Raw genomic sequence first — 14,811 nt, forward strand, 5'->3', positions numbered from 1 at the left:
CTTCTGATGTCTGTGAAATGCTATCAGCTCAGGGAGAGGGTCTTGCATTTGATGTAATTCAAGGCTTTTAGAAAGTTCAACTCATTAAGAGCTCCTGTGTCAATTATGACCATCAGACAGATCATGTCACTTTGCAGTTATGGCCATCAATGGCAAGCTATTAAAACTTGCTCTCATAAGCAGCGATCTGTCATGAGCTTTATTACGTCATGTCAAGTATACTTGCAACATATCTGGGTTAGAAGTAACCACACAACTACAATTTGAATGAATTCAGAAATTTCTTGATTCACGTGCATTCTTACACTGAGAGATTGAAAGTGCTTTCTATTGCTTTTGCAGTTTTTGCTCCTTTATAATTGGTGGGGACATAAGCGCTTGTGCATTGATTTTCAATAGACTGTTTATGTTTTAAAACCATTGGATTTTAAAGGCATCATTCTAACAGTTCATGAATAAAGGCCTGTATGAGTATTGCCCTGGGGCTGGTCGTAATCTGTATCATAAATCCTCATTGGTATTATCTACTATGAATCCTCATATGTATCCTCTTCTGTGAAACTTTGACATGTGTTTCCCTAATTTCCCTAAATATGTAACAACTTCCAGGTGCCTCTTAGCAATTCCCTGTATGAAGATTTTAAAGCTATTTCCCAATGTGAAAAAAAATAACCATCTGATACATTGTGAATGCCTATTGATATCTCGGGTGCTCTCGTTGTCCACTATAGTGCCTAAAATAATTACTGTCAAAGTATTCATGAATATACATTTTTTAATCATTTAAAATTGGAACACCGAAAGCTGGGAACGAGAGCTCCATATTTGATTCAATTTCACCATCGCTCAGATAGAAATGCAATCATGCGATTTACATTTAGACCCTGATTCATGGGTTATTTGCCCCGAGAAAAATGGGATTTGTGCGCCATTCTGCCCGCAAATCCCCATTTGTTAAACAGGGATTTGTGGGCAGAATGGCGCTCAAATCCCGTTTTTTTCTGCACAAATAATCCATGAATCAGGGCCTGTATCTCATCATGAGGGACATTATTTATACCCAGGAAAAGCAAGACAATTCACGAGCAATGTGTTGGTATTGGTCAATAGAAAAAGGGAATTTGAAGCATCTTGCCCATGATTGTCTAAATATCATGATTTTTCATATCCTGTATTTAACTTCTTTTGTAAATGACCCTTATTTTATCGTGATAGATAATTTATGGGAAAGGATATCTAATAGGACTTCACCATCATTAATGTATAGTGATTTTTGCACGTACTCAATTTGATAAGCCTATAAATAAAGGCCTAGAATTTTGTAGATTTATGGGATCTTATCAAACAATCATGGATGTGATCAATCCCTCTACAAAAATTAAAAATTATCTGGGATACATTGTGTGTTTTAAAGTTTATTTCGTAAACTAAGCAGATTGAATTGGGAGTTCAATTTTATATGTTGATAATGTTCTATTTTTTGTATGAATTGCTTATACTTCTTTTGGCTTTGTGTAAGGATTGTTTAAACCATTAACATAATTAAAAAGATATACATCTGGTACAAACCATTTTAATAATTGTCATTGATACACCAAATTTGTCAGATGTTGATATTTTCACTTAAATGTATTTACTTGCAAATTGACAACCTGAAATGTGAGTCTTCTTTGCAAGGTCAACTTCAATAGCCTCATGTTTCCACTTGTATCCTAACATGTGTATATAAGAATGACCATTATCCTCTAATTGTAGAATGTACTTTTCCTTATATCATACTTTCTCCTAGATTTTCGCTCCTTTAGAATGTGTAAGTTTCCATAATCATCATCAAATGTGTTTATTTCAGAATTCGATTTTCCATAAAACAGCACATAATTCAAATACACCATTTTTACAACATACACCAAAATTGTTAAATACATACTGCACCAATAAAATTCTACCTTAACTTAACCCCTCTCTTAAATACACCAGGAAAGCCTAACTTGCACATTTTGAATTAGCTGTAAGCAAGTAAAAAAGAGTAGGTCAAAACAGATTACAATTCATTTGTTTTCAAAAGACAAAAATGGTTCTTCTTATGTGAAAATATGCCAGGAAAATGAATCCAAAGTGTAACAGATCGCCTTTGGCTTGGTTGTATAATTGACAACACGTTTCAACTATGACACTCCAAAAGGTCTTGTCACTTTGCAGTTATGGCAATCAATGGCAAGCTATTAAAGCTTGCCCTCATAAGCAGCCATCTGTCATGAGCTTTATTACTCCATGTCAAGAATGCTTGCATCATATCTGGGTTAGAAGTAACCACACAACTACAATTTGAATGAATTCAGAAATCTTTTGATTCACGTGTATTCTTACACTGAGAAATTAAAAGTGCTTTCTATTGCTTTTGCAGTGTTTGCTCCTTTAGACTTGGTGGGGACACAAGCGCTTGTGCATTGATTCTCAATTGGCTGTTTTTTATGTTTTAGCACCATTTGATTTTAAAGGCATCGTTCTAACAGTTCATGAATAAAGGCCTGTATGAGTATTGCTCTGGGGCTGGTCATAATCTGTATCATAAATCCTCATTGGTATTATCTACTATGAATCCTCATATGTATCCTCTTCTGTGAAACCTTGACATGTGTTTCCCTAATTGTGTAGTTCAATCGGAGTATGCATAGACACTCCTCAAGTGGAGTGTAAATTCTATAAAAAATTAAGAAAACAAAAACATGAACCAATTTATGTATAACATTAGAAACCTAATAATATAAACCCGACATGTGGTTTCATTTTTATTTTTTAAATTTTAAACATTGATTGTTCTCTTTAAGATTTTCCTTTTCACATTCTTTATATCTGAAAATAAAGGAAAATGATATAGATGTCTAAAGAGAATTAAATATGTAAATCAGTTTTGAAGATCTCTTATGTAATAGATAATATTGTATAAAAGTATCAAAAAAGATTTCAAGTTTGTTAATACAGTTGTTCAAATTAATTAAATTTAAGATGACTCTGCCATCTCAGTGAATTCAATAATAGGTAGAACTGAATTCAATAGTTGTAGTTGTAGCTATACGCGTCTGTGTCTGGACCGAATGAATTAAATGCAAGATGACTCTCCCATCTCATTGAAATCAATTATACAAGAGGCAGATTTGTAATTGCCATTAATTTGTGTGACTGTTGCAAGTAGGTGTAAATAAAGCTGTCTGTGTCTGTATTGAGTGAATTACATTTACGATAACTCTCACATCCCATTGCAAAAAATAATAGATAGAACTGAATACAATATCGGCAAAATATATATAACAGTGCATTTCAGGGCTCCAGAACTCCACAACTTCACTGTCATAGTTAAGTCATTTTTAGGGAATGTACATTTACATGTCCATCATATGTTAACAAAGTATACAATAGGCACCTTTGTAATTGCCTTTAATTTGAGGGTCTAGCAAGTAGTTGTAACTATAGCTGTCTGTTTCTGGAATGTTGGTTTTAGACAGCTGGGGCATATTTTGTTCCCTGAAGTAGGTGCTTTGCACTATGTAACACTTACTTTTTTGTTGAAATATTCTTATATATCTTGATCTAGTGGAACAAGGTCAGGTTATTTGTGTAAAACTTTTCCAAAATACAATTTTGTAAAGTATATATTGTTATCAGAATTATCTTTGAGCTTTTATTTTGTCGATTATTCACAGTAGAGGATACTTATGAGGATTCCCAGTGGATGGTGCAAATGAAGATATATGATAAATGAAACATACCATTTCTAAGGGGACTTATAGGAGTGGAAATCTCTCGAGGAATTATACCAATGGAAATTTACAAATTCTAATTAGAGGATATTGGACACTCATAACATTCTAATTGCAGGATACCGTTTTGGAAGTGAGGTTTTTGAAGTTGAATATAGAAAGACGACTCAAATTTCAGCATTTTGATTCACAAGTAAAGACTTATTTAAAAAAAAATCAGCATCTGATAGATTTTCTGTTTTTAGGACAATTAAAACTATTTCTACTAATTGTATAAATTCTAACTTTGTATAATATGCAATTAATAATTGTATTAAAATATATACTTTTTACACAATATTTGATATTTGTCTGGTCATGTATGTTGCATGAAGTAGGGCATATTAATAGCCAATCATAATGAGAATCCATATGCCATCAGCGATGATCTGCTTGTGACTGGAAGCTCTCAGTAGACATCAACTGATAGCACTCTTCAATATTTCCATCTCCAGCAAGATGTCTGCCATAGAATTGTCCCTGTCCACAGAACGTGCCCTGACGGACCTGCTATTGCTCACCGCAGAGCACATGGTCACCGTCGAGATTTCAGAGCACTTTGATGTCCTCCGTGAATTGGGGCGTGGAACATATGGACAAGTTGTGCTGGGCAAGCACCGGGGCTCAGGTAAGATATGCGGTTTTAAAATTATGATTATTATGATATTTATTGAGAATGGACTTGGCTTCGAGAAGCAACAGAGCACTTTGCAGAGGCATACACCAATACAGATACATAATGGAGCACTTTACAGAGGTGTACAACATTACAGATGCATAACGTACCGCTTTATACATCGTAACAACGGACAGATATACATCAGGGTAGGATACAGGGGGGTACAGCTGTACCGGGTGGCGGGAGGTAGAGGACCATGCAGCTTCTAACAAGTCGGTGGCACAAGAGGGCCTATGTATTGTGGAGGAGAGACTCCCTGAAGAGGTGGGTCTTGAGTTATTTTCTAAATTTTGGGGGTGAGTCTGATGCTGAAGGGGAGGATGTTCCATCATTTTGGGTTGTAGGCAGATAAGGCTTGTTTCTGGTCCTTTCCTTTTTGCAGTGGCGGATTTCAAATCTGCACCTTGTGAGACAGCCATGATAAAGAGAGACACAGACTCAAGTGGGTTCATTTGAAAACCTTTATTGACTAAAGTTCTGGGTATGGTGTAATGCCTGACTGGCACTAACTCTAAAGGGATAATTCCCTCAACTGATGCCTCTAATGGCCGTCGCTGAGTCCAAAATAAAAGTCACTCTGTGTCTAAACCTATGCTTGCCCTCATTCTATACAAAAATGTGATAGGAAGTCTTTTAAAAACTAAGAAAAAATAGTGGTTCAACAAAATTGGAAACCAGGGTTGTTTTCAGGTGGTCTTCTAACCAGGTGCTGCTGGGTCAATGTCACACAAATAAGTTCAATCCACAGTAAGACCGTCTTCCCAGGTCCCTTCTAGTTATCCCAACAACCTTCAGTATCTTTTAGTCCCTCAGGGTTCCCTTTACCCAGCTTCAGCTTTATCAAGTTTCAAAACACCAAATAGTAACGCAGTTCCTTTTGTAATCTTCCCAGGATTCCCTTCCCCAAGCTTCAATCGTGTTACCACTTCAACAAAAACTAACAAGTCTCTTGACTTGGTGAGGGCTCTTAGGGTTCCTGTCCCCAAGCCCAGGCCCCTTTCAGCTTACAAACACAACATATGATTTCTTGAATTCACAAACCATTCCTTCATGGGGTAGAAACAGAGGGCTTAGAAAATGCCAGGCTCTTCGGATGCTTTCTGCATCCTTTCTCCTTCTGCTTTCCTTTCAGTGCACACCTTCACTTTATTGATTTGCTGTTCTTTCCATGCAGACTTGCACCCTCTTTTTTTCCCGGGCACACGTGCACCTTCATTCGCCTGCCACAGGCACTCTTCTTTTCCTTTCTCGTGCCCCTCTCTCACTACGGGCCACTCGCTGCTTCTTTCCCAATTTCTATCACTTTCAGCTTCGATCAGGCTTTTCTTGCCTTTCACCCCAATCTGCTTTATGTCTCCTTGCTGCACTTTCAGACTTTTCACTTTACTTTCACATTTAACTTTCACACTTTTCTTTCTTCCCAAATCTGTCCTCCGATGGGCAGAGGGAGATGAGGTGAGAGTTTAAACATCCCACAAAGGCTGAGGGAGAGTAGGGTAAGGTGTTTTCAGGATTGGGAAGATACCACGTCTGGCCCTCGGGTATCCTCCCAATCCCCTTTGACCCTCCACTCAGGTGATTCTCAATGCTTGTCCACCCCCAGGGTCGGGCTATAAAAGCGATGGCCCATCCCATGCCACCTGAATGGAGGATCCAGAGGGAGTGGGTGGGAGAATACTGTCACGCTCCTCACAACGTGTCCTTGCTTCTGGTGGTGGGCTGTCCACCGGAGATGCTGAGTTTCCCTGCGAGGTAGCTGGGTGACTTGAAGGGAACTGCTTTATAGATGATGCAGCAAGACTTGAAGGTGATTTGCGCATGCAGTGGGAGACAGTGAAGGTCGATGAGGGCCGGTGTTCATATCTGCACAGACCCTTGATGAGACATGCAGCCACGTATAGGATACTTCTCACTTCTCATAGGATGACGGGAAGCCTTCAAGGAGTGCATTTCCCAAATCCGGGTGGGATAGAAATAGTGCTTGAGCACTGGATCTAAAGCTGTCCGGGGAGAGGAAGGGTTTGACTCATCGCAAGAGGGAGAGTTGATTCAAAGCGCTCTGAGTTTCCTTAGCTATGTGTGTCTTGAAGGAGAGGTTTTTGTCGATGTGGAACCCAATGGACTTGCGCCGGAAGTGAGCTTGGGTGTGAAGCCCTGAGAGTTCATGGTTGATAGCCAGGTCTGGGTGGTCGGTGTTGTCAGTGAGGAGTAGGAATTCTGTCTTGGAGGGGTAGAGCTTCAAGTATTCACTGAACATCCAAGACTGGATCAGCAAGAGGCATGCTTGGAGCCTATGGATGTCCTTGATAGAGTCAGTCATGAGGTATAGCTGTGTGTCGTTGGTATATTGGTGGGTGTTGTGTGGCAAGCAGGGTTCCAAGTGGCTTTGTGTATAGATTGAAGATCACTGGGGAGAGGACGGAACTCTGCTGTACTCAACAGGAACAGGTGAAGGGTAGCAATCTAGAGGAGTCCATCGGAAACAAATTGCTTGCTGATGGTGAGGTAGGACTTGAACCCATATAGGACAAGGCTTGTGATCCCCATGCACCATTGTAAGGTGCCTGAGTTAGGGAGCTGTTGATGATGTCCAGTTAGGGAAGGAGAGCTTCTGTGAGGAGGATCTTGAGGATGGGTGCTGGAGGATGTCTTCTGTATACCATGTGTCTTTCAGGACAGCCAAGGTTTTGACCAGGTCCTCTGTTGACAGTGTCTGGAATGTTGTCCAGGAGGTGGAAATTTCGCAAAGAGGGACGTGAGGTGGGTCTGTGAATGCAGAGCTGGTGTCAATATGCTGGTGAATCTTGCAGATTTTGTCGATGAAGACAATGTGGATGGCAGTGGATTTTTCGATGGAGTGTGGGTTGGCAGGGTTGGGTAAAAGATAAAATGCCAGAAACATTCCTGGGGCATTGCATTTTTATGGGTCTATATATTACCACTGTTACTGCTGACACTGATATTGATAACGTCACACTAACAGGCATTTTTTCGTCCTTCACTTCCAACAGATGCGACTGTTGCTCTGAAGCTACTGCCCAAGAATCGCATACTTCGGCAATCCTTCCTGTTGGAGTTCAGCACATCCCTCCTACTCAGTGCCCACCCCAGCATCATAACTACCCTGATTGTTGCATGGCAGACTGTGGACCACTATATCCTCGCTCAGGAGGTGGCACCGGCTGGGAGTCTTCATTCTCTTCTAATACCTGAGGTACGGAAGCAAAAAAGGGACAAACTAGAATATAGGGCACTACTGCTTACATATTGTCACTTATTAAGCATTGCTAATTCCATAGCTTACACTAGAAGAACTTGGGGTTTACCTGATTAATGGCATGGTAATTTGTCTCCATTAGCCATTAAACATGCCAAATGTTTCGGCATATAGCTCTGAGCTCTTTCTTTGGACATAACGGGTGTACCAATAGAGTCTTGATATTGATCTAAAGACCACATTATCCTCGTCCATTGTCTGGAATACACAAGAAGTGAGCAGGCGCTGAGAACACAAATACATATGCAATGCAGTACAATGAATTGCAATTCTGATTGGTTCTAAATAAGGGCTGTATGAACGATTGATTAATGTTGCGTCTTTTGCTTTTTTCTTCTCTAGGTTGGAATTCCAGAAGCTATGGTGAAGCGGTGTGTGCTGCAGGTCACCAGCGCATTAGACTATATGCATGGACTGGGGCTTGTGCACCGGGATATCAAACCGGACAACATCATGCTGATGGACCCAGAGTGCCGCTGCGTCAAGTTGAGTGACTTTGGGCTCACAACTATGGCTGGCACCAGCATCCCTTCCATGAACTGCATCATCCCATACATGGCTCCTGAACTTTGCTGTCTCAGAAAGCCAGAAACGCTGTTCTTGCACCCCAGCCTTGATGTGTGGGCCATGGCTGTTGTCATTGTGACCACATTGACTGGCTTCTTCCCCTGGAAACAGGCTTTGCCATCGGACAGGCATTACAAAGATTTTTACTGGTGGCAGATGAGTGGGTACAGTTCACCTGTTCCCGGTTACTGGCAGAGGTTCACCCCTGAAGCCGTGCAGGGCATCAAAGAAATGTTGAGCTTCCACCCACTGAGAAGGTGCTCCATCAAGAACATTCAGCAGTACCTCGATGTGCCTTGGAAAGCAGAGGACTTTGTGGCAGTGGTCAGTTCAGAAAGTGAGGTGGAGGAGGAAGAGCTGGAACTGCAGGAGCATAGCTCAGAAAGTGAGGCAGAGGAGGAAGAGCTGCTACAGCTGGTGCATAGTTCAGAAGGCGATGTACGGGCGATGGAGGGAGAGGTGGGGGATGAAGAAGAGGTGGTGCAGGAAGAAGATTTGGTGGTGGAAGGAGTGGTTATCCAGCCAGAAGAAGTGGTCGAGCACGAGCGAGCGGACATGGAACTTATCCTTGTGTTCACTGAGGGCATTGAGGACTTTCCCCCGGGGACGTCGTTTAGGTTGGAGGTCAAGAACGGGGAGATAACCGTCACTCTTGGACCCGAGGTGGAAGCCACGTGAGCATCAGTCCATTGTTGGGTGAGTAAAATGATGGGTGCCTCTATGGCTCATAGCTGTGTAAATCGTGGACCCCGTTGCAAAGATTTGTAATTCAGGGGATCCAGAACATGAACTGGTGACAGACTGCAGCATTCTGCCACATGCAGGGATCTCCCAAAGGCTTCCCCACCCTGAACACAATGAAGTAGAGTCCCTCCACAAATTTACGCATAACAGGGCAGATGCTCCTTTGCCCATCCACTGTGCCCTTCCTAAAGCTTGATAACCCATTAAGCAATGCATGAAATTGACAGCTTAACCTCTGGCCTAAATGATGAAATCCCAGTGCTCTCAGTGCGTGCCAGCCGGGTGGTCTAAAAGTCTCTCTGGGGACTTACTCCCAGAATAGCTACTCTGACTTCTACCCTATTCTGGAGAAGTGGGGCAGTAACCAGGAATGGCAGGACTTCTGTTAACATAATACTAAACCCTGCAACTCAAAAGACGGGACAACAACATCTCTGTGTAGACCTGCCCTTCATGCTTCTGGCCATGTATGGTTCTTCTATGGTCTTGCACACTAGTCCCCATCTATTTCATATTGGCTAGCTCCCTTTTTCATAACATATAATTGTGACACATCACTGTCTGCACCAATCAAAATGAAGTTTGGCTCACAAAAATAATATTTAATAATTGAATTTGGTGGCTTCATAGTTTAAGAAAGAGGGTTTGTATGAGCTCTCAGTTGCTGGAACAACATTATTGAATCTCACTGACTCACAATTTGGGTGAACAAAGGATACTTTATCTCAAGAAATCAGAAATCCCACCTCTACAAGCAATTGTATTATTAACTAGTGTTTCCATAGTGAAATCCCGGGAATGCAATGTATTCCATTTTTCCACTTAATAGGTAATTGTTTCTTGGCAGAAGAGAACTGGGTTGGTTTTCCTTTGTTGATTTTGTTTTGTAATTTGTTTATGGTGATAGGATACCAGCTTTCACCAAAGTCATGTAAAGTTAGTTGTGGCAATAGTGGCATTTAAAGACCGACTTTTTAGCTTGGTTTGGAAGGCTTCACTCCACGTCATGCCTAGCTATTGTGATGATGTCAACATGTTTCGATCCTATTTAATAATGTTAGGTGTGTGCAGGTTCTTCAGTGCCTTCACACCACCTCTTATGGGGAATCCTTTGTTTTCTAAAGATTGTCTTCATCTTTTTTTGATAATGCTCCCAACGGCAACTATCGGTGTGAGTAGGGGGTTGTTTTTGTCCCTGGTGGGAATAGAAAACGTGCATATGTATTTTTCAGGCATGCGTTCTTCTGTGGGGGTGTGACTCCATGCTTGGTCTTTTCTCTTATGGTAGACGTCCAAATGCTCACCTGCTTTAATCATGCCATCTGCTCTCCTATAGATCTTCCATCACATATCTGAGATGCTACTCACCCTGTGCTACATCTGTGGCATCACACCAGACGATGGTTGATAACAATGGATTACTGGATCAATGGAGCCATCACTCAGAGCAATAGACTCTTTTTTGCGCTGTAGCTTTTCCTCCAACAGTGAAGGCTTTGTAAAAGAATTGTATCCATTGGCAACATCAGATGATGCATGATCTGAATTCAACTGATTTCAGAATTTACAGAAGACATGGTGAACCCACGTAATGCCTTACCCAGCCGGGGAACACGCTGGAAGCCGACACCCTTCATGGGTGGCCAGAATCATGGATGTGCAATTTGCAGTATGCCTAGGTGTAGAGTTAGTGACTTCTGGTTTAGGAGAAATGTCACTGTTTTCAACTGTGATCAGAGGGTGGTGCCAGGGTGCCTGGCTTCGATGTCAGAAGTGCGATGTGCAACCTGTGACTATAGACTATTGGAGTACCAGCAGGCAGTTACATCAACTCACTGAATGCAAGCCTAAATATTAGGAGACAGTCCAGCTGTTTCTGGCTGCAATGGTGTGTTGTTATTCAATGCATTTGACTAAGAAATTAAACACATGTGTTTGAAGACTGTCTAAGTGTGCTTTCTTCAGTGTGTCCCAATGAAATAGTACACAGAAGTTGTTGGCAGAAAGTTTGCCCATTTACATGCTACAGCACCCTGGCATGGACCCCAACATTGCTCACAGTCCATGGCACATTCTCATACTCAAACTTGTCAGGTAAAAGGCATTTATACTGCGCCCATTACCACGGTAGTTGTAGCAATACAACATTTATAAAACATGTGTACAGGGGGTGCCAGATCCTCCCTCCTCAACTGATATATAGATAAAATGGTAGGTAGGTCAAATAGTTCACTCTCCTGGCCATAATTGTAGAAATCAGGATTAGATTGCCTTTATTCAAAGTAAAAAGTCACACACTTAGTTTGGGGTAGCACAGGAAATGTAGTGCTTTAATATTACACACTCCAGAAGAGCACAAGGATATATTATGAATATTGTGTTTACAAAATGAGAGTCACTTAAATAAATGAAGAATATAGCTCCCTGATAAGAAGAAAAGCAAAGTGCCAGATATATATGTTTTTTTTAATGGATAGTCAAATGTAAAATGCTTTCCAGTCCTACTCCAGGTGGGGGGAACTATAAACCATGCTAATTGCGAACGTAGCAGCTGCCAATGACTGTTCGCACGGAAGTGTCCTCATAAATGGGCCTAAAATCCCACTGTAAGATGCAAAAGGCGGGTACCCCAATATATTCCTCTGAGTAAATACGGCTGTCATGAGTGTCCCATTCGTGTGCAAAAAAAATAAAACTCCTCAGCTTAATTGGGAACTCCCAAAACGGGGACTGTACAAATAGCTTTTTTCAACTCATCAAAACCTTCCTCCAGCGTCTCAGTCCATTCTATTGTTACCTTGTCCATCTGTGCTTTCTTTAAAGCCTGCAAAGAGGTCTTGTGTATGTCACATACCCAGGCTCTATCATAGTTGCATAGCCCCAAAAACTGTTGCATCTGTTTCACTGTGTTTGGCTTTGTGGTTTTCATAATCTCCTCAGACCTTTCAGGTGTCACCTTCTTTCCTTCATGTGAAATCAAATGCCCTATGTATAGCACCTCTTCTTGGGAATATCGCAATTTCTCCTTGTCTACCATGTATCCCTTGTCTGTTAGAATAGTCATCAACTGAATTGAATCTTGTCTGCACTCATCTTCCGTCATTCTGCAATTTTAAAATGTCATTGACGCACTGTATCACCACGCTCTTCAGATCAATATTGCCTAAATCCATCTCTTAGGACTCTGTGAAAGAACGATGGAGACTCACAGTACCCCTGGGGCAAACGAGTATGTTTTAGACGAGATTGGCAAAATGTAAAGGAAGTCAAGTCTTGTGAATCTTTGTGCAATGGGATCAAGAAAAATGTTTTTTTTCGAGATTCCACGGGGATACTGCATAGAATCGTCACCGGGTTCGGAACGAAAGGAAATTCTGCCTCTACAATCTGGTTAATCAGTCTCATATCTTGTATAAATCTCCAAGAAGCTCCCTTCAATTGTTTGATAGGATACACTGCAGTATTACGGGATGATTCAGATGGCACCAGAATCCCTTGTTTCATCAGTGCTGAAATAGTCTGAAATATACCTTCATCAGCCTACCGAGACATGGGGACTACTGTCTGTCTTTATTTTCACCACTGCCGTCCCAATGTGTCTCTCCACCATTGTCTGCTCTATTGTCGATGAGCCGTCAATGTAAAGCACTTCTCCCCCCTCAAGTTGCTTTTCTCTTACTTTTGGAAGATCATCATTCTGCTCCATGTAGGTGTTGTAGCTGTGCATGTAGTCCCCTCCTACATTGGTTCTGCTACAAATGTCACCAGATTTACAGTCCTGCATCTTATTACCTATATGGCTGGATTTGAGAATATTACCTCGTTCCCTGAAGCCCTCTGCGTGGTCAAAGTACTCTTTGGTCATTTGAGTATTGCAAACGTAGCAATTCCATAAATAGGGTGGTACTGCACCTCATTGTACCCCAGTGTATGTGAATCATTAATCAGGTCCTGGCACCTCTGGTCCAACCGCGGACCACACTCACTTTAACACCCTATGCTGCTCCAACCTAAGGGGTTTTACTGCTGCTGGTCGGTGGAGGCTCAACCCAGGAAAAGTACTGCCACTGAAAAAATACTACGACCACCAGTGACCTCCCTCTCCTTCACACTCCACGTGGGACTTTCATTCACTACTCATCTTGGCACTCTTGCAGAGCTGGGACCTCTTCTGCTTTAGTGATAGTGTGGAACCGAGTAGGAGTTTTATTAACTGCTCGTCCTGGCACTTCTGCAGAGCTGGGATCACTGCTGGCTTGGTAGTAGCGTGGGGAAGAGTATGAGGTTTATTCACTGCTCATCCCTGCACTCCTGGAGGGCTGGGATCACTGCTGGCTTGGTAGTAGTGTGGGGAAGAGTAGGGGGTGTATTCACTACTCATCCCTGCACTCCTGGAGAGCTGGGATCACTGCTGGCTTGGTAGTAGTGTGGGGAAGAGTAGGAGGTGTATTCACTACTTATCCCTGCAATCCTGGAGAGCTGGGATCCCTGCTGGCCTGGTAGTAGTGTGGGGCAGAGTGAGACTTTTATTCACTAGTCACCCCTGCACCCGTGGAGAGCTGGGATCACTGCTGGCTTGGTAGTGGTGTGGGGAAGAGTATGAGGTTTATTCACTAGTCACCCCTGCACCCGTGGAGAGCTGGGATCACTGCTGGCTTGGTAGTAGTGTGGGGAAGAGTAGGAGGTTTATTCACCACTCATCTCTGCACTCCTCCGGAGCTGGGGTCACTGCTGCTTTAGTAGTAGTGATGGGCTGTGTAGGAGGTTTATTCACTACTCATCCCTACACTCCTGCAGAGGAGTAATTATTTAGTCAGAGTGCCTTTAGTATCAGTTTCTCTGGTCGAATGCATGGGAATATGTGTCATTAAAAGATGACGTTTCGCTAGAATTTCAGCAGAATGCTATATATGGTTAGCTATGGTTACGAGTTGATATGTTTCTCTGCGGCACTGAGTCATTTCGATTAAGCGTTATTATAAATCCTACACGTTCATGCAAGCTTTTCCCCGGGGCAAATGCGCCTTCGGGTCCGCAGACCCAGTCCTGCGGACATGCAAGTGCTGCCCCCCCCCCTCTTTCCTCTGATGTTTGAGGAAGGGGACTGTGTGACAGCACAATAAAGCTCTTCTCACGAGATCTCGACTTGTTTTCTTAGCATATAGAAAACCACCCTTCCCCTCTCCCACGTCACCCACCCCATCCCCCTTCAGGTGCGGGGTGCCCTGGCCTGTGAAAGCTCTTCTTCTCCCCGGCGCCCCCCCTTTTCCGGGGGTCTTATCGTTTGCTATTCATGGTGATGGGTTTCCATGCTATTATTGTTGAGCTCATTTGTGCCATTGCCGAAGGGGGCGACCAGATGCCAACAGGTGTTTCGTGAAATGAGTCAGTAAAGGGGGCGTGTCATCTAAGCTAAGGGGTCTTCCAGGCAGGGTATGCGTTGTTTTCTCTGCATTTTAAACACTCCCTGCACCTCTCGCCTTCTGCCCTCCCTGTTCCGACCCTGAGGGGTGTGAAAGCCCCTCTTCTCCCCAGAGCCCGTCTTTCCGGGGGGTCTGATCGTTTGCTATTCATGGTGATGAGTTTGGGGGTGGGGTGTGATCTGTGACAGTCTCCAGTAACACACCCTCCTAGATACAGCCGCAATGCACTCCCCCAGATACAGCTGTAATGCACTCTCCCCCAGATACAGCTGCAATGCAACCCCCAGATACAGCTGCAATGCAACCCCCAGATACAGCTGCAAT

At 42.6% G+C, this 14,811-nt stretch overlaps 2 protein-coding genes across 2 annotated transcripts; one reads left to right on the forward strand and one right to left on the reverse strand.

The window, feature by feature from the left end:
* Positions 1-4,256: 4,256 nt before the first annotated feature.
* On the forward strand, positions 4,257-8,998 carry LOC138453263 (serine/threonine-protein kinase SBK1-like). The gene is made up of 3 exons (XM_069605976.1): positions 4,257-4,425; positions 7,488-7,690; positions 8,096-8,998. Exons 1-3 carry the CDS (start codon positions 4,257-4,259, stop codon positions 8,996-8,998), a joined length of 1,275 nt encoding a protein of 424 aa, XP_069462077.1.
* Positions 8,999-11,768: 2,770 nt separating this feature from the next.
* Positions 11,769-12,167, reverse strand: LOC138453330 (uncharacterized). The gene has a single exon (XM_069606096.1). The coding sequence runs from the start codon at positions 12,165-12,167 to the stop codon at positions 11,769-11,771; it is 399 nt and encodes a 132-aa protein (XP_069462197.1).
* Between the last annotated feature and the right edge of the window lie 2,644 nt (positions 12,168-14,811).

This window comes from Ambystoma mexicanum, chromosome 1p, assembly GCF_040938575.1.
Source record: "Ambystoma mexicanum isolate Mex_15411 chromosome 1p, UKY_AmexF1_1, whole genome shotgun sequence".
Classification (NCBI taxonomy): domain Eukaryota; kingdom Metazoa; phylum Chordata; class Amphibia; order Caudata; family Ambystomatidae; genus Ambystoma; species Ambystoma mexicanum.